This window comes from Acanthamoeba castellanii, assembly GCF_000313135.1.
Source record: "Acanthamoeba castellanii str. Neff unplaced genomic scaffold scf7180000084718, whole genome shotgun sequence".
Lineage (NCBI taxonomy): Eukaryota > Discosea > Longamoebia > Acanthamoebidae > Acanthamoeba > Acanthamoeba castellanii.
In genome coordinates, this window is record NW_004457249.1 from 5,878 (window position 1) to 23,956 (window position 18,079).

An 18,079-nucleotide genomic window follows, 5' to 3' on the forward strand; every position below is an offset into this window, starting at 1 on the left:
CGCGCTCGTGGATGATGTTGAGCTGGCCGACGGGCGTGTCGAGGACCTGGCGGTCGAGCTGGTCCTTGCGCTCGCTCAGGTAGCGCACGATGTCCGACTGCGAGACCAGCTTGGCGTCCCGGCCCTGCCCGATCAGCACGCGGTGCGTGTCGTGGCTGAGCACCTTGGCCACGTCGCCCAGCGTCGCCTCCTTGTCCAACACTTGAAAGTTACGGCTCCTTAATATATATCAATATATACACATATATACAACATAGTGTCAATATATAGCGCGATGTCATTGTCATTTAAAAGTGTAGTAAATGAGTGGCACACACCTCGGCGATTGCTTGAGGAGGTCGCCGGCCGTACGGTCTTCGAATTCGAATTGGCGGAAGAGCTCGGGGGCCACCTGCAGGTTGTCGTCCATCACGCTCGTCTCCTGGCTGGTGAAGAACTGGAGAGCCGTGAACTTGACCAGGTCCAGCACGTCCACCAAGCCCACACAGCCTGGTACACGTACATATTTTATTTAATAACAAATAAATAACAAATAATAATAAATCAAATATTAATTGAAATAATAAAGGCTGGCGGGTACCTTTGTCGTTCTCCATGACGGGCACGGAGAGGATGCGGTTGGTGTGGAGCGTGCGTAGGACGTCCTTGAGCGGCGTCTTGGTCTCGACTGAGATGAGCTTGCGCGAGGCCAGTGCCCCCAACGCTTCTGCCACCTTGACGTTCTTCATGCTGCTCATGGCCTTGCTCTTCTTGCGCGTTTCTCAATCTGACAACTCTGTCTCGCCAACCACACAATCAGACGCGAAAACAAAGATGGACTGATTAGATGGGAACCACTACCTGGTGCGTTTGTATTCTACTCAACTGCTCCCAGCGTGAGGCCATGCTAAGGCGCCTCTTGTCGTGAGGCGTCAGACTGCCGTCGCCCTTGCCTCCACAACTGGCCGACCACAACCTGAAAAAAGGCTGAAACACTGGCGACAAGGAAAAAGAAAAACTACTGCAGGAAACCTAAAGGAAACAACTTTTCTCCACCCCGCAAAAGGAAAACAGCACCAAAAACAGTTAAAAGATATTTAGCTCACCGACTCATAGGCTGCTCGTGGTGACGTTGGCCTCACTGGCCTTGGTCACTGCCATTTGGCGGTTGAACACTTCCATGAACATGGGACATGGCCGGCGCCCCAGCAAAAGCTGGCCCTGCGGAGAGTCCGCCCGTTCTCCGACCATGTCCTCGCCGCCAGCCTCGACCGCACCCTGGTCCTGCCCCATGCGCGCCAGGGCGAACCCATGCTGGCCGTGTTCGACCGGGCCGCCATTGAGTCCTACATACGCCAGCCGTGCAATGGTGCTGCCAAATGAGACCATGGCCTGCGCGCAGGTTTACACCTCTACACCATGTCGATGATCAACCGCCAACTCTCATTTTCGCAAGCCACCTCGCGCACCGAGGCCTGCCGGTTCACTGCGAATATCACCGGTCTCTGGGCCTTCGACCACTCACGATTGCGCCGCTTCAATATTCCCCACACCACCTTCACCAAGGCTGTCACCGCCAACGCACCGCGGGCATTCCGATGCTGGCCATGCCCCCAACCGCCGCATTTCAGATGAGCGTGCCGTTGGACGAGTTCCCAGTGCTGCCCTTTACAGTCGCCATCGTGGAATCGGCCCGCGTTGTGCTGGCCAGCCTGCGCCCGCTCGACACCGGTCCGGCTTCCAAGCATCAGACGAACCGGGTCGTGAGCATGTGCGTGCACTTGGGCTGGGACCTGGTTCGATGGAAACCGACGCTGGAGGCCGTGGTGATCGAGATCAAGACCATGACAACGCTGCGGGGCGTGACGCGGCTCTTTGTGGCCGCCAGCGCTAAAGCCACCGCGGACGGGGTGTACCTGGTGGCCAACCTGCCCGGCGGCACCGAGATGGGCTGCGACCGGGTCAAGTGGCCACCACGCTGCCAGATCTCGGCGCGCCAGGCGGTGACGGAGATGGCCGTGTGTGCGCTGAGGGACTTCCTCGTGGGCTCGCCGTTCTCGACCTTCACCGGTGTGATCGCCGCGCAGCGCGAGCGCATTCAGCGGAAGGACTCGGCCCACCGGTGCCTGCTGTCCTACGCCGGCCCAGCGCCCCGCTCACCCCCTCACTTTCTGGCCTTGACTGTACATAACGACAAGTACACCTGAGTGCGTTTGGCTTCGTCACATTCCTCACACTCTGCGGACAGGAACAGAAATTGCTAAAATATCACTCGCGCCAGGCGAGTTCGGCGTAGAGGGCCAGGTGGTCCGACGGGTGGTTTCGACAGGGCAGCCGGTCGGGCAGGTCGCTCACCGCCGGCACGGCCAGGAGGGCCACCGGCACCATCGCGTCGGCCGGGTACCATATGTAGTCGATCGTGCGCCGCACCTCCGTCTCCCGCTTCTTGTACGTGCTGTAAATGTGATCATTGTGGAGGTGTTTGTCCATCAGGTTGAACTGAGCCTGGTTGAGCAAGGAGATGGTAAAGCCAAGTGCATGCCATAGGGCAGTGTAGGCAGCACCAGGGCTGCCAAGATTCCCTCTAATCACCAAGAGCCACATGTGCATGACATAGGTTGAGCTGAAGAAGATGGACTTGGGTATGTCTGTCATAGTAGGGGGCACATGTGTGTGCCATGTGACATTTGAATTTGGCAAGCAGAACAGCCTGCTGTTCCTCCTGGTTGGCAAACATTCAACCCCAGATGGTGGTACACCTCTCCTTAACACATCACATGAACCAGCGCCCAATGCGCTCAGCAAAGTTGCTCATACTGCTGACCCCCACCAAAGGCCTTCTTCAGATCCTTGACAAAGTTCTTCTTGGTGTGGCCAGGATTGTGGACAACTTGGACATGTGCTGTTTGTGGGTCAGTGTTCAGCTGGTGGAGGACTGAGCTGTCCTGGTTGCAGCAGAAGACTTTGAAGTACAGCAGTAAGCCCTTCTTCTCCATCCAGTTGAGCATCTGCTGAAAGGCCTTGCCCTCCATGCCCTTCAATGTGCTGCTTTGCCCTTGCTGATCATGCTGATTGTGCTGTTTACTCATTGACATACACAGCACTTCTTCAGGACAATCTGGTGGAAGGGTCCAATCATCTCTTTGTCAACTTCAAAGATGTGCAAAGAGCCATGGAGATGCTTATGGGCCACACAGACAGTGGCCATATGGCCAAATGCAAGCATTTTACAGGATGTTATTTGTGTGCAAACCTAATAACAATAATAAGAATAATAACAATAGATCATTCACATCTGCATCAAGGGGGGTGAGGATATGGACAGAGTGTGCTCTTTCCACCAGCACCAGGGACAACAATGATCAAGAGAAAGATCAGGTTGTCAGATTCAATCTAACAACAGAGCCATTCAGTCGCCACTAGGCCATCCAAGGAAGCCAGTCATGCAAGGTTTATGTACCATGTTATGTTTGTGTTTAATCAAACAATGTCATCTTAGAGTCAGATGGCTCTGTCAGGTCCAGAACGTGCTGTGCTATGAGCAGTGCAAAGCAGCACAAGGGGGTGGCACTATCATTAAAAAGCTTGAGTGAATGCTGGTGGACAACTGTGTGCTTCCCTATGTACTGCACCCAGGCCCTGAGGATCTGAGCATCAGTTGAGAAGTCAGTGAGGAGAAGCCATTTGTCATTGTCATCTGTGGCAGAGCCCCTGCTCTGCCAGCTACCAGAGTTCACCTACATCCCACCACAGGAAATCCAGAGGGAGATGTGACTTTCCCTGGATTTATCACCAGAGATAACTCTCCTATATTATAATATAGGAGTGTGTTGGGATGAGGGCATGATCATGGAGAAACCAAGTGTTCATGAAAAAGGGTCAGTGACTCTTTTTCACTAACTATCTGGCAGCATGTACAGATTGTCAGGGCTGTAACACCAGCATCTGCACACCCTCCAGAAACAGATTGGTGTCATCAGTACACTTCGGCCAGTTCAATGCACACAATCTGAGAAAAGTGAACGGAAAATGGGTAGAAAATGCTTAAAAATGCACATATTTCGGCGAAATTGCAATCCAACGGTGGTAAATCTGTACATAAAAAGGGATTCTGCCTTTGTCATTTCTTCTTCAATAGCATCCTCCACTTCTGTACATTTTCTGAAAATGATACCCAAGCTTTCCTTGATTTGTACACCAACCTCATGAAAAACAGCAGTGGCCTTTTATGTACAAATGGTTGATTTTTGTGCTAAGCAAAAAGGGTCACTGACCCTTTTTCATGAACACTTGGTTGAGAGGAAGGGGGTCATGAGGTCACTGGGAAGGATGTTGGGCTGCATGGCAGTTGAGATGTGGTCTAGTTGATGGTGGAGAGAGACAATGGATGGCTGGACTTTATACCACACCTTTGTGTTGAGAAACACAAGGTCATCCACTAAAAACAAGCATTTCTATAGTTCTTTTAAGGCATACACATACACAATGAATTGTAGTCAATATATGGATACTTCCTCAAGTCAATGTTAAATTGTTTGTTCTTCATTGCCTTTCCTCCACCCACAGTTTGCCTTGATCACCTTTGCCCAATGCAGTCCTGTCCTCCCCCTCTGCTCCAATTCCTTTATTCTATTCACAAGGGGTGGGAGTGTCCATGGTACAACCAGTCACCAATGATTGGAGCAATGAGAGGGGCTCCTTGCTCCACTCAGGAGGCAGCGCTCCTGGGAAGGCCAGTGGATGAAGTTAAGGTGAGTTTCAGTGTCTTGGGGTAGCCAGGCAGAATGGGTGTGCCTTTGCTGCCTTTGTGGTGCTTCAGGTACCTTCAATGATACTTCTAGTTCCTTGAAGTGGCAGGACACCACACCAGCCAGGAAGAGTATTTTCGTTTTGGTTGTCTGAAGAACTACTTATGCACACACCTCAGTACCACAAGGCACATGCCCCATGCTGCTGGTGCTCACACTCTACAAAGATTCTTCATGCAGCACATTTTACTTGAGGCATTTGCATCTTTGAATGAGGTATGAAAGGCACAAAGGATAAAATAGAAGGCAAGGTTGTTTATTCCAGGCGCATGAAGAGATGCATGCATGATGGAAGGCACAACCTCCATTAACCACTAGGGGGCTGAGGAACATTGATGTAGATCAACTGCATGGTGTCTGCTGTGATGTTGTAGATGAAGACAGTTGTGTGGTCATTGGGGCAGAGGGCAAGTCTCTTGATCATGTCCTTGAATCTGTGGAAGTTGCAGACTGGGGAGGAAGTGTGTTCATCCTGTGAGAGACTGTGCAGATGCTGAATTTCATTGAGGCTGAGGGCCAGCCACTTGTCCCTGGGCTGGGTGTTGATGATTTGAGGTACCACAACAAGTGCTGCCCCCTTCTTGTGAGCAAACCTTGTGGCCATGTTGAGGGCTGTGGCAACCATTCACCCATTAGATGGGCAGGTGTACCACCAGCTCTAGAGCATCACTCCACTTGGCGTTCAGATCAATTCTGCACATGATGGTGGCTTATGTGCAAGTAGAAGAAGAGCTGGTGCAAGGAAAGCAGCAGAGAAGGGGGAAACAAAAAACAGGACTTACCTTGGGTACCTCTTGGGCTGGCACTTACTCTGAGGTGCTTTCTCCAACTCCCTTGGCAACACCACATGTTGTGACCAAGACAACATGTAGTTGTATCCATTTCAACCATTTTGACTCAACAAGAAGAAGATGGCAAAGAGCAGCAGCAAACCCTACTTCAACAGTATGTGATTGGGGGGCGCTGCTGATGATGTGGGGTTATAAAAAAATGTGCTGCAATCATAATACCTTGTTCAAATTATTCAACTTGTGTCCTCACTTTTTGTGTACCAACAACAACAGAGGTGTTTCAGTACCACTTTCACAATGTAAGCCTGATTTATGTGAAAGATGAATGAGTCAAGCCATTCCACAGTGTCATGTCCCTTGCACACCTCATGATGTTGGTGGACCTAGCGCAGGAGCTGCCTGGAGGGAAGCTTGTGTCTCAAGTGCCAAACAACAAGTTGGGCAGAAACTCTCAACGCTGCATTCAGTTGCTCACACACCTGTCTTGTTCTGGTATGGCACCCTTTATTGCCTCCTTTGTTTATAGCATTTCTCTCCTTCCTGCCACAGCATGCTTGGGCACTAACCCAAGCAACAATGACAATCACATTTTGCTGACATCCTTGTGTGGCAGCAGGGTCACAACCACCCATGATGCCAGGCAGTGTGTCACCCCTCTACAGCCACTTTGGTGCCCCTACACTGAGTATTCCTAGTGGTACCTGGCCACACTTTTGTGCAGTACTTCTGAGGCACTGGCCAAGCACATCAGGGCAGCAAAGTGCAAGGGCATGCAGTGACAGCAAGGAAAGTGGAGGAGGAAAGCGCCAAAGATGAGGATGATGATGAGGAGGAGAAAGACATGAGTGACATTGAAGAAGAGAAGCCTGCAGGCTAGTGCTCAGCCTGCCACAGCAAGGGCGGTGCCAAAGGTAAGGCTTTGTTTGTGACCCCACCTTCACCAGTAACCAGGTGGACACAGGGCCAGCATGAGAAGCACCAAAAAGAAAGGGGTATAGTTCCAACCTATGCACCAAGTACTTCCTGGATTGGCAGTTCTCCCACATGCCTCACAGTACACCCACCCAACCAATAACACTCAGCCATTTTGCCACGCCCACTCCATCAGATGCAGATGTGTGTCATCAATCAGTATCCAGGAGACCTCATCATCCACCCAGGTACCTGGCATGGTATGTCCAAGTGGCTTGCACCTGAACAGATATTCAGATACAGCTGCTCACTAATGGAAGTTCTATCTTGTGCACCTCCAAGGCTGACTGCATGGCCATGGAGTGGCTGCTCCTTAATCCTGACCTTTCCTCAATCCAGGAGATGGTACCCATGGGAACAGGGATGTTGGCAGGATGCCACCTCACCCTACTTCTTTGGAGCCTGCTGTACATGGTGCCTGATGAGTTAGTCATGGTACTGCTACCTCATCCTCAATGCACAGTGCTTGATTCCTCAACATTCTCATGGGAACAGTGTTTTGTGTCCTCCTTGTGTTGCCATGTCTTCACCAGAATTAACTCAAAGCAATGAGTGTCTTCACCCACTGCAGTGTGCCTGAGATCATTACCACTCTGGCTTGAACCTTTGACCAGCTCATTGCTGCTCAGAAGTGCCAGGACAACATGGAGTACTTTGCACTTCTGCCTCTGGTACCCATGCTGTCCAAGTGCTACACACCAACATAATTTGCTGTGTGGCACACACTGACACAAAACCGAATATCCAGCTGTGCCTCATTGCTCTTGGGTGCATGAAACCCTGCAGCCCATCAAAGCTGTGATGGATTTGAGCCACCTTCACCTGCCATCAGCCATGGCCTGTGGACTCAACCTCAACACATGGACCAGTGTCACAGCAGCACAGTGCTTGATTCAAATTGCAAGTGAAATGGAACATACATTGTCAGGCGTTGCTTATGCTTCTTTGTCACACAATGCCAGATCAATTCATAATACAGGTTTTATCCCAGCATAAATGTCTGGCAATAACCTGGTTTTGGCGCCACAAAACAAATTCCATTGTGTGCTTGCCCACCAGCCTAGCAGGCGACAGAAACAAGAGATGCCCCCATTCCTCCACCTTCCTGCCATTAACAACAAACCAACCAGGAGCCAACCATGTTGAGGCCAGCATCAGGTAGAGGGATGCCTTATCAATCATTGTAAATTGATTAAAAATATTTGATATTTACAATGATTGATAAGGCATCCCTCTAAAAAATATTAATTTATTAATTTACAGATTACAACATCTTGAAGAAAGGAATGGAGAAGCTGTGGGCACAGCAAGACCAGATCATTGACAATCAACAATCAATGTTGAAAATGCTGGAGCTCCTTGTTGAAAGGGCTTTGTTGGGTGTTCTGGAGGAGGAAGAAGCATATGGGAAAGCAGAAAGATGGCTCAATGGACATGGCCAACTCAGGGAAGACTGGGAAGACAATGGAGAGAATGAAGCACAAAAGGCTCTTTGACAACATGTCCAATGACAAAGGGGACAATGGTGAAGCTGCAAGCCAGCCTGATGAACAATTGTTGGAGTTGATTCTGAAACAAGCTGAAATCAGCAACAAGAAAAGCTGTGGTATGTATATGTAGTTCAGACAATTTGAGTGGTTTACTAATCATTAGTAAACACAAGTCCCTGTGTTTAGTTGAATGCAGAGGACTTTGCTGTGCTTCTTGGATTTGAATTGACAAGAGACAAAGTGAAGAAAGCACGGCCATGAGCAAGAGCACACCTCTGGCGCCAACAGCCATGAGCATAGAACAGTTGGTCAAGTTGCCAGACCCCTCCTTGGAGCCCTCTCTCAATAGTCTTATGATAGCCATGCTGGAGTCTTCTGCAGCTCATGGCAAGGATGACAACTCATTGCAACTCAAGTGCAACTCAAGTCACTCATTGAACAACAATCAACTCTGAACTCCCTTCCATTGCTCAATGTCTGACCAATTAGAATGGACCAGAGAACCCTTTAAAAGAACTGCGTTCTTCTGTTTATTCTTACTTCTTTCTCTCTTCTCATATACTAGCCAACGAGTTGGGGTGGTGTGTGTGTGGGGCCTTTGGTGTACAGGGGTCATACTACAGCCAGGGTACTAATGGTGTGCAGGCAATTGTCCTAATTGGTGGATCATGGTAACATGGTCAGGTGACTGACAGTGTGGGTGATAGGATAGGTGGGTTGCAGTTAACATGCTGGTGAGTGTCAGCCCATAACCTGTTGAAGCAGGAAATGTGTAGTGGCGTAGTGGAGTAAAGACTGGCCACACACACACAGTCTGTTGACATCAGCTTACTGCCAAGGAATATGCCAATGTTGCCAATAAGATTGTCAAGCCCCACTGTGCTGACCTGCTGGACACTGTGGTGCTTGTGGTTGCTGAGTCCAAGTTGGTGCTTGTCTCTGCTGACCCATATGCCACCTTGTACTGTATTGGCCAAACCCATGTTTGTTTTGGCAAAGCAGCCAAGGTCCTCCAGCAGTGACCAAGGCATGGTGCTGTTTTGTCCAAGGGTCCTTGGTTGAGGCACAGGAGATCATGGTAAAGGGTTGGTGCTTCTGCATGATCCTGCAACTGCCTGGCAGCCTACAAGGAAGTCTCTTGGATGTGGCTCTAGAGGCTATCACCTCTTGGAGGGAGCTCAGCCTCACCACTGACTATTGTGGCTCACCCCATTTTCATCAAGGTGCTCTGCAAGGTCATGGCAAGGATTCGTTGTCTCCTGGGCGACCTTGGCCTTGATGGTCCTGATGCCATTGCCATTAAAGGCCACCTCCAATCCTTCCTACCATGGGCGTTGCCATCCTTCCCAGTGGAGGATTGTGATGTAGCCCTACTGCTCCTGATACTTCACTTGCACAGGTCACTGGCAAAAGTTTCAGTGTTGCAATCTGACCACCAAGAGCAACAACAACAACAACGCTTACATTGTCCAACAACCACAGCAGTGAAGCCAATTGCACAGCACAAACAAGGCAAGTTTCACCCATGTACTTTCTCTGACTGTGTCAGTTTATGTCCACTCACTCTATAAGAAGCCAGATGGAATGCTATGTTGCAAGGATCAACACCCAATATGAGGACATAACTTCAAGATTGTAGCAACCACCTTTTGATAAATGCCCACAACAGGCAAAGTGGTGTGCTTGTCTGGGAATGCCATTGTCACCAATGTTGCTGTTGTACATATGACCTCAGTGTGTGTGACATCACAAGTGGGCAACCCTATGGAGGCAGAATGGTCCTGATGTGATCTTGTGCTCACTATCATTGTGGTTATGTCCCTCCCTATTAATAGCCATATCTTTACATTCTCTTGTTTGTTGCCCACTTGGTGCTGTTTGCTGTTGCTAATGGGTTGTCCATTACTTTGCTGTCTTTCACACACACACACACACACACCACTGACTGGAGATCATTGTGGACGCCAACTGAAGACCACTGTTGGCATGGTCTGCATGCACTCTGCTGCTGAGAAGCAAGTTGGTCAATGATGAAAGACTGTCATGCAGGAGTGTAGTGAGGCCCTTGATCACACCCACCATAGTGCTGCCTACTTTTGCACCAGCCACTGAACCAAAATGTGAACCTGAGACCTCTCATCTTGGCGCCTAGCCCAACAAAATAATCTTCTTTTTCTTCTTTAAAAACTGGATGGTGCACTGGCACTGAGGTGTGCACCATCTCTTTTTGCATTTCCCTTTGCATCTGCTGGGGATGAGGTTGGCTGAGGGCCAAGGTCTTGGTGAGACCACTTAACATTGGACAAGCCACAGGCCATGTGCTCATGGCATGTAGGACAAGGGGTACTCCCACTACACCTGTCCTCATGTAATCAACCACCAGGCACTACATGCAAGTCGCTCCAATGGGTACAGCACATTTGCTCACCCTTGATGTGGTTCAGGTTCAACTAACAAAAGCAGTGCATGTGCATGACAAACCATTGTGGAAATGAGCCATGACAGAGGCACAGCAACAACACTGAGCCTTGAATAGCGCAAAGTTGCATCAGCACCACATTATCCACAGCAGCAGACAGTCACCTGCCTTGTACCAACAATGAGCATGTGGTGCCCAGACACAACCGCCACCTCAGCCACAGATGCACACAATGCTGAGTTCATCACCAAGCACCCTCCCACACTCACATGCAACCATCTCCTCAAGCAATTCTCATCCAGGAAGTTTTACACCTTCAATCTCATTCACCTCACTGAGTTGCATCACATGCTTGACACCTCTACTTCATTAGCTTCATTGATGACCATACTTGCCTTGTGCAGGTGTACTTCATGTGCATGAAGTGTGAGGTCCAGTGCAAGCTACAGGCATTAATCACCATGCACACCTCACTTGGCCATGTTCATGTTCTCAAATCTGACCATGGAGGCAAGTATGTTGGCAATGCCATCCAGGAGTGGATGTCATGCTGAGGAATCTGACATGTCACTGCACTGACCTACTCACCTGAGCACAACAGCATTGTGGAGCAATTCAATTGCACTGTGATGAACATGGTGTGTGTGATGCTCTTGGCTCAGGTCTGGCCAACAAGTTCTGGGCTGAGGCTCTCCACACTGCCGTCTTTGTGCACAACCACATTCCATCCAAGTTTTTTTTTTTTTTTTGTAGACAGAAAGAGCCCGCCAACTGGCGGGACTGGGGGCTTGCGCCCCTCTTTCCACATCTGGTGGGATAAACATCCCTCCAAGGGCCACCCCTACCCCATGCCCTTGTCCACTAGGTCTCTGGCTGCAATGGTGGATTCCTTGTGCACATCCCTGCTGGCAACTGCCTCACACTGAGCACCCCACCTATTGAATGCCCCTGCAGTGATACTATGTGTGAGCTTTGTGATGAGGGACTTTTTGTCCACCACGCTGAAGTAGTCAAGGGCCTTGTGGAGAGACTTGGGCACATAACCCAGGGCGCCCCAGTACTTATTGAATGCCCTGAGTTCTGTGAATGGTGTGAACTCACATTGAGACAGTGTCACTTCCAGTCCAGGTGGTGGTGTGCCTTTTTCTTGGCCACAGTGGCTGCATGTAGGTAGCACAGTTCCTGGGTCCTATTGCCCACATCAGGGAGAGGGCATCTCGCCCAGTCTGGCACTTCTGTGAGCTGCATCATGTTACATGTGATTGGTACACTGTCACCCTGCATGAGGCAGTGTTTGACATAGTTAACTACCTTGATGGCCTTGTGAGTGTACCACCTAGTGATGCCCACTGCCTCACCCTCTTTCCTGTGGTGGGCAGGATACAGGATTTCTGTGGCTGCCTTGGCCATGGTGTTGTGAACTGACTGTGTGTGACCCATGGGTGGGTCCTGGTGGCAAGCTGCTAGGAGAGTGTGCACATGCTCCAGGAATCTGCTCTTGGTGGCTGTGTTGTCCAGCTGGCCAGTAGTGAATTGCTGAGTGGCTGATTTGTGCCTGAGCACAGCAGGTTGGGTATTGCCATCATGCAGGTGGATAGACAGCAGGGCAGGGGCGTGGTCTGATTTGATGGCCAAGTCATGAGAGATGTGAGCAGTTGCAATGTCAGTGCCTACACTTACCAAGACCAGGTCGATGTGTTTCTGCTGGATGACCACCCTATGGTAATGTTTGTAGAACACCTGGCTTGTGCTAGCCACTCTTGTCTGGTCTTTGGTGGGAAGGAACTTCATGATGAGGTCCAGATTGGTGCCATCAAGTGCCTCCAGCCCCTGGCACGCACCACTGTCCTGCCTGATGTTGTTGTGGGAGCATGCACTGATAGTATGGCTGGCCTACAAAAGCCCAGTAAAGCTGGCTGTAGCCTGTGCTGCTTGCTGGGTGTAGGCTGTGAGGGCCACAGTGCTGTCAGCCTGGCAATCAGCCTGGTGCTGTTGGCGGGCCTGGCTAGCTGTGACTCTATCCTCATGTCTGCGCTCCTGGGTGGCCTGGCTGCAGTCAGCCTCTCACTCTTCCACCATCTTAGATTTGATGATGGCAATGGCCTTCCTGTTGAAGGATTTTCTACCTGAGGGTGGCAGAAGGGAAAGGTGAGGGGAGGGGGAGGAACTGGGACATGTGAGCAAGGCTGGGGTTTCATACCATTGAGCTCCAGGGCCTTGTTCATGCCTGTGGCCAACTTGAACTGAATGGTCATCCACAGGGCCATTCTGCCATTGATGAGCTGGCTGAAGAAGTGATCAGTGACAGGTACACACCTGTGGCGCAGGAACTCCATGACGGCATGGCAGGATGTGATCTCTGCCAGCCCCTGGATGTACACCTGGTTGCTGCCTTGGGTGTACCCATCTTTCCATGGGCTGATGTCCAGTTCCTTGCCAAGGAGAATGACATGACAAAGAGTGCAGATAGCCTCAGCAGCTGCCATGTCATTGAGGAGGAGCAGCCATGTGCTGGGGACCACCATGCTCAGGGAGGTGTGCATGGGGTTGAGGATGACTCCCTTGTGCTTGAGGTATGTGATGAGAGCATCCAGTGTGATGACTGTGAAATCTCCATTGTTGGCTATGTGGATGGCCCTGGCTGGCTGGAAGACATTGATGGAGACTCAGCCAGGACCTTGCCAGGCGCCCTTGAGGACCTTGGTGGTGTGGTTGACCTCATCCATTGGGATGTTGAGGCCCATGACTCCAGTCATGGAACATAATGGTGCCTTGTTTGAGATGATGGGGAGGCCCAGGCTCTGAAGCTTGGACAGGGCAAGGGCATATTCCTCAGGCTTGAGGCTGGAAATCAACATGGTGTGCTGACCCATGAGGCTGGCTTCTGTGTAATCATCCTTGAGCTTGTCTTCTGAGATGATTTCTTCCACCTCCTCTGTTCATGGGTGATGGGCTTGGGTGACAGGGAGGTGAGTAAGGAGGGAGAAGGCCACAGGTGGCCCAGTATTTATGTATTACAGGCCCCAACAGCTGGCCAATCCTGTAGCAAGCCAGTTGGGAAAGCACAAATGATTGGCCACGAAAATTCACTCAGCTATTCCCACCATGGTTGACCTTCCATTGGGCAATTGGCACTGCCCAAAGGGGGTACCCAAGCACCTCCCAGCCAATAGAAGGTCCCCCAGCCACACAAGGAACTAGCCAGCTGGGTGGGGTTTTATGTGAATGGATCCAGGAAGGGGCAGAGGAGCAGGGGCAGCAGACATATAAAGAGGGCGCAGCAGTCTCATGGGCTGTGTCAGCCAAGGGGGGTGCTCTGTTGTGGGGCTTTGTGTGGTTGGGGGAGGTGCAGGGGGCGCTGAATTGGAGACTGTGGGGGGGTAAAGAACCTGCAGCTTCTTGTGTACTAGACACTGTGCCAACATGGAAACCTGAGAGGGTGGAGGAGAAGGGAGCTCCATAGGGTATGGGGTCAGGGGGTTCCCAAGGCTTGCCATGAAAGGATGTTTGATGTAAAATGTAAAAACAAAATAATCTTAGGTCCAATAAGGTGGTAGAGCAGGCCACATTTATTGTGGATTTGAAGAAAAGGGGTGGCGGGCAGTGATTAAAAGGATGGGGCAGGTCAGCAAGCCCATAAGGCTTTGGGGAGGGTGGGAGAGGTGTTATGATGACAGGGTAAAATCCCTGGGTGAGTGGATAATGACTGCTTGTAGTTGGGGGCGAAAAGATGAAGAAGACATAGAGCGGGGGGAGACAGCTACCACTGGGGATGGGTCCCATGGCGAGCAGTTTACAGCTGCTTGTAGCCAATATAAACAACAGGGTAGGCGTACCATGTAGGGCTAGTAGCATGTAGATCCCTTGCATCCTCTCCATCTTTTTTCTATGCCATCCAAGTTGGTCAGCAACCAGGCGCCATACCAACTGTGCTATAGCAAGGCGCCTGACATCTCCAAGGTATTAGAGGCATGGAGAGGATGCAGTTGGTGTGGAGTGTGTGTAGGACGTCCTTGAGTGGCGTCTTGGTCTCAACTGAGATGAGCTTGCACAAGGCTAGTGCCCCCAACTCTGCTACCTTGATGTTCTTCATGCTGCTCATGGCTGTTGAGAGAAAAGAGAGATGTATTGAAGAGGATACAAAGTGTGACAGATATGGAAAGTGGTGAATGAGAAAGAATAGACAATGGTTCAAGACTGGTCACTTCCAACACCCCCACAGTTGAGATAAGTTGTAGGTCATTCACAAGTAGCCAGATTCAGCTTAGCCATATTGAGTATGAGCTTGATTTATGGAACTGCCTTTGTTAGGAAGTTGGTGAGATTGTTGTTTGTAGGAATGTAGAAGAGCTTGATGACTCCACTCTGAAGATTGTCATGTACAAACCCCTCCTTGATGGTGAAATGTTTCAGACAAGCATGGTATGTGTATGGTGAATCTGGACTACAACAGCAACAAGTTGATCTACTTCCTTGGCACCATTCCTGCACTGGTGGAGAATAAAAAGGTTCCCTTGTATTCATGTTCCTCTACACCTGCTTCACCTGTGCATGGCATACTGCCACTCCCTATTTTCAACACCAGCTGCTTGAGTAGTGACTGGTTGCTTCTCCATGACTTCAGTGCTGCGACACCCACTGTTGTTCAGTGTGCCAATGAGAAGCCATTACCTGTGTTGGTTGTGGCACCCTTCATGGCGCCATCTGTGTTGACAGATCATTGGCAAAGATCGCCATCACTGATGTGAAGTATGTGCCTGACATTCAGGACACCCTCATCTCTCCACTTCTCCTCACCAACTGCAGACTTCACATCAAGTGGGATCACACTCATGGCTTCAAATTCTACTTGGGGTCTGTCACTATTATCCATCTGCAAGGGGAATATTCTTCTTGCCCCCATGGAGCTATGTCACTCTGTTGAGATGGCATGTACCATCATGCCTGAGTCCATCATCATCACTGCCTACACTGCTGCTGCTGATCTGGATCTTCAGCATTGTCATCTGGGGCACATCAGTGCAGTGTGCTCTGCTGTTGTATTCTGTATTGTGTGCACCTGACATTGCAGAGTCACACTGCCATGCTGTGCTACAGGGCTCTCTCTCCCTGCACTGCTCTGTCTGTGCATCTGGCAATGCTTGGCCAATTTGGAAAGCCCCTCCATCTTGCACAGCATGTGCCTCACAACCTGGGGAGCTTCTGTTGGCCAACCTCAGCCCCATTGAGTCACCTCAGTCAGCAGTACTACATCCTCACCATCACTACATCCTCACCATCACTGATTCTGCCACTCAGTTTCACTGGTCCCAACCACTCCACCACAAGAGCAATGTGTTTGTGCATGTGTGAGAGATTGTCACCCAACTGCCTGTCTTGCACCACCCCAGGTTCATGCAATTTGATGACAGTGGGGAGTTCTCTAGTGGTGACTTCAGACAATGGCTTGCTGACAGTGGCATTGAGGCCCACTCCACTGTACATGTCTGAGTACAATGGCTGTGGTGTTCTTTGACATCTTACTGCTGTTGGGCATGATGAAGGAGAGGAGTTCCTGTTCTTTCATGGCCTGGTATTGTCAAGCACAAGTGATGAGTGGACTGTAGTCTTGTTGGATGAATCAACCAAAATTGTGACTGTTCAGTAGATTAACAATGTTGGGTCTCCATTCTTCATAGTTGGTTTTGTTTAGGTGAGGAAATGACGTAGTGTCCAGCAACATGGTGATACTAGAGATGGAGATTCAGTGGAGGCGTGGGCCCATAACCTGTTGAGAGAAAAGAGATGTATTGAAGAGGATACAAAGTGTGATAGATATGGAAAGTGGTGAAAGAGACAGAATAGATGATGGTTTGAGACTGGTCGCTTCCAACAAGGGCCTTGCTCTACTTGCGCGTTTCTCAATCTGACAACTCTGTCTTGCTCTGCTCGCCACCCAAACAATCAGACGCGAAAACAAAGATGGAACTGATTAGATGGGAACCACTACCTGGTGCGTTTGTATTCTACTCAACTGCTCCCAGCATGAGGCCATGCTAAGGCGCCTCTCTCCTCGTGATGTGCCTTTTTTCAGGTTGGAGGCAAGGGCGACGGCAGTCTGACGCCTCACATTCCCCACACCACCACCTTCATCAAGGCTATCACCGCTATGCCCAGAACCGCCGCATTTCAGATGAGCGTGCCGCAGGACGAGTTCCCGGTGCTGCCCTTTACAGTCGCCATCGTGGAATCGGCCACCGTTGTGCTGGCCAGCCTGCGCCCGCTCGACACCGGTCCGGCTTCCAAGCATCAGACGAACCGGGTCGTGAGCAGTGCGTGCACTTGGGCTGGGACCTGGTTCGATGGAAACCGACGCTGGAGGCCGTGGTGATCGAGATCAAGACCAGGACAGCGCTGCGGGGCGTGACGCGGCTCTTTGTGGCCGCCAGCGCTAACGCCACCGCAGACCGGGGTGTACCTGGTGGCCAACCTGCCCGGCGGCACCGAGATGGGCTGCGACCGGGTCAAGTGGCCACCACGCTGCCAGATCTCGGCGCGCCAGGCGGTGACGGAGATGGCCGTGTGCGCGCTGAGGGACTTCCTCGTGGGCTCGCCGTTCACTTTCTGGCCTTGACTGTACATAACGACAAGTACACCTGAGTGCGTTTGGCTTCGTCACATTCCTCACACTCTGCAGACAGGAACAGAAATTGCTAAAATATCACTCGCGCCAGGCGAGTTCGGCGTAGAGGGCCAGGTGGTCCGACGGGTGGTTTCGACAGGGCAGCCGGTCGGGCAGGTCGCTCACCGCCGGCACGGCCAGGAGGGCCACCGGCACCATCGCGTCGGCCGGGTACCATATGTAGTCGATCGTGCGCCGCACCTCCGTCTCCCGCTTCTTGTACGTGCTGTAGGGCTCTGCTGCAGCCTCATCGACATCGCCGGCCAGCGGCGGGTGGTGCGCGTAGGCGCTGGCCAGGCGGAACGGGTGCGGCGGCACGACGGCGTGGACCTCGGCCAGCGGCAGCTCGCCGCGGAAGTAGCGGCACACCAGGCTCGACGGCACGTCGTTGAAGTCGCCCAGCACCACCAGGGGCGCGCTGGCGATGCGCCGGCGCTCCTCCTCATCACCATCGCCGCCGCCGCCGCCGCTGATAAAGGCCAAAGCGCTGCGTAGCAGGAGAATGCCCTGCTCGAGCCGCTTCTCCTCGAAGCCCGGCTTGGCCTTGAGGTGCGTCGCGGCCACGCACAGGTCGCGGCCGTCCTGTTCGGAGCGGAGGCGCAGGCGCACGATGAGGGCCACCTGCGTGTGCGAGCCCTCAAAGTCGATGGCGCGGTGGGCCACCAGCTCGAAGCGGGCGGACTTGAAGAAGAGCGCGCAGCCGTCGGCGTCGCCCTCGCCGTTCTTGACCTTGAAGAAGCCCTCGTAGCCGTGGCTGGCCATGGCCGGCCGGAAGTGATCCTCGTAGTGGTCCACCTCCTACTTCATCAGCCACGTCAGCAACGCGTGCGTGTGTGCGTGTGCGGTGGCGTGTGCGTGTGCGTGTGCGGTGAAAAGAGCAGCCAGACCTCAAGACAGACGACGTCGGGGTCGAGTCTGGTGCTCTGCTGGAGGAGGAGGTCCTTGCGGTGCGCCCACGT

General features: G+C 51.6%; 8 protein-coding genes across 8 annotated transcripts in view; 2 read left to right on the forward strand and 6 right to left on the reverse strand.

Moving 5' to 3' along the window:
* Nucleotides 1–728, reverse strand: part of ACA1_354200 (CBS domain containing protein) — a gene marked incomplete at both ends in the record, with an annotated part of 3,641 nt that extends 2,913 nt beyond the window's left edge. The window contains 3 exons of the mRNA XM_004332957.1: nucleotides 47–218; nucleotides 318–489; nucleotides 581–728. Coding sequence (XP_004333005.1) covers nucleotides 47–218; nucleotides 318–489; nucleotides 581–728 — 492 coding nt within the window. The remainder of the gene's footprint in view (nucleotides 1–46; nucleotides 219–317; nucleotides 490–580) is intronic.
* Nucleotides 729–1,089: 361 nt separating this feature from the next.
* On the reverse strand, nucleotides 1,090–1,368 carry ACA1_354310 (uncharacterized protein; the record flags this gene model as incomplete). The annotated part of the gene is made up of 1 exon (XM_004332958.1): nucleotides 1,090–1,368. One exon carries the CDS (start codon nucleotides 1,366–1,368, stop codon nucleotides 1,090–1,092), a length of 279 nt encoding a protein of 92 aa, XP_004333006.1.
* A 209-nt stretch (nucleotides 1,369–1,577) lies between these two features.
* ACA1_354320 (uncharacterized protein) lies at nucleotides 1,578–2,186 on the forward strand (the record flags this gene model as incomplete). The annotated part of the gene is made up of 1 exon (XM_004332959.1): nucleotides 1,578–2,186. One exon carries the CDS (start codon nucleotides 1,578–1,580, stop codon nucleotides 2,184–2,186), a length of 609 nt encoding a protein of 202 aa, XP_004333007.1.
* A 61-nt stretch (nucleotides 2,187–2,247) lies between these two features.
* ACA1_354330 (uncharacterized protein) lies at nucleotides 2,248–3,011 on the reverse strand (the record flags this gene model as incomplete). The annotated part of the gene is made up of 2 exons (XM_004332960.1): nucleotides 2,248–2,627; nucleotides 2,804–3,011. The coding sequence occupies 2 exons, from the start codon at nucleotides 3,009–3,011 to the stop codon at nucleotides 2,248–2,250; spliced, it is 588 nt and encodes a 195-aa protein (XP_004333008.1).
* Nucleotides 3,012–11,300: 8,289 nt separating this feature from the next.
* ACA1_354340 (uncharacterized protein) lies at nucleotides 11,301–11,869 on the reverse strand (the record flags this gene model as incomplete). The annotated part of the gene is made up of 3 exons (XM_004332961.1): nucleotides 11,301–11,361; nucleotides 11,446–11,519; nucleotides 11,729–11,869. 3 exons carry the CDS (start codon nucleotides 11,867–11,869, stop codon nucleotides 11,301–11,303), a joined length of 276 nt encoding a protein of 91 aa, XP_004333009.1.
* Nucleotides 11,870–12,523: 654 nt separating this feature from the next.
* Nucleotides 12,524–13,317, reverse strand: ACA1_354350 (uncharacterized protein; the record flags this gene model as incomplete). The annotated part of the gene is made up of 3 exons (XM_004332962.1): nucleotides 12,524–12,585; nucleotides 12,660–13,100; nucleotides 13,137–13,317. 3 exons carry the CDS (start codon nucleotides 13,315–13,317, stop codon nucleotides 12,524–12,526), a joined length of 684 nt encoding a protein of 227 aa, XP_004333010.1.
* A 3,199-nt stretch (nucleotides 13,318–16,516) lies between these two features.
* On the forward strand, nucleotides 16,517–17,072 carry ACA1_354360 (uncharacterized protein; the record flags this gene model as incomplete). Its single annotated transcript, XM_004332963.1, has 2 exons — nucleotides 16,517–16,876; nucleotides 16,905–17,072. 2 exons carry the CDS (start codon nucleotides 16,517–16,519, stop codon nucleotides 17,070–17,072), a joined length of 528 nt encoding a protein of 175 aa, XP_004333011.1.
* Nucleotides 17,073–17,159: 87 nt separating this feature from the next.
* Nucleotides 17,160–18,079, reverse strand: part of ACA1_354370 (nocturnin, putative) — a gene marked incomplete at both ends in the record, with an annotated part of 1,813 nt that continues 893 nt past the window's right edge. Inside the window, 2 exons of the mRNA XM_004332964.1 lie at nucleotides 17,160–17,918; nucleotides 18,008–18,043. Of these exons, the coding sequence (XP_004333012.1) occupies nucleotides 17,160–17,918; nucleotides 18,008–18,043 (795 nt within the window). The remainder of the gene's footprint in view (nucleotides 17,919–18,007; nucleotides 18,044–18,079) is intronic.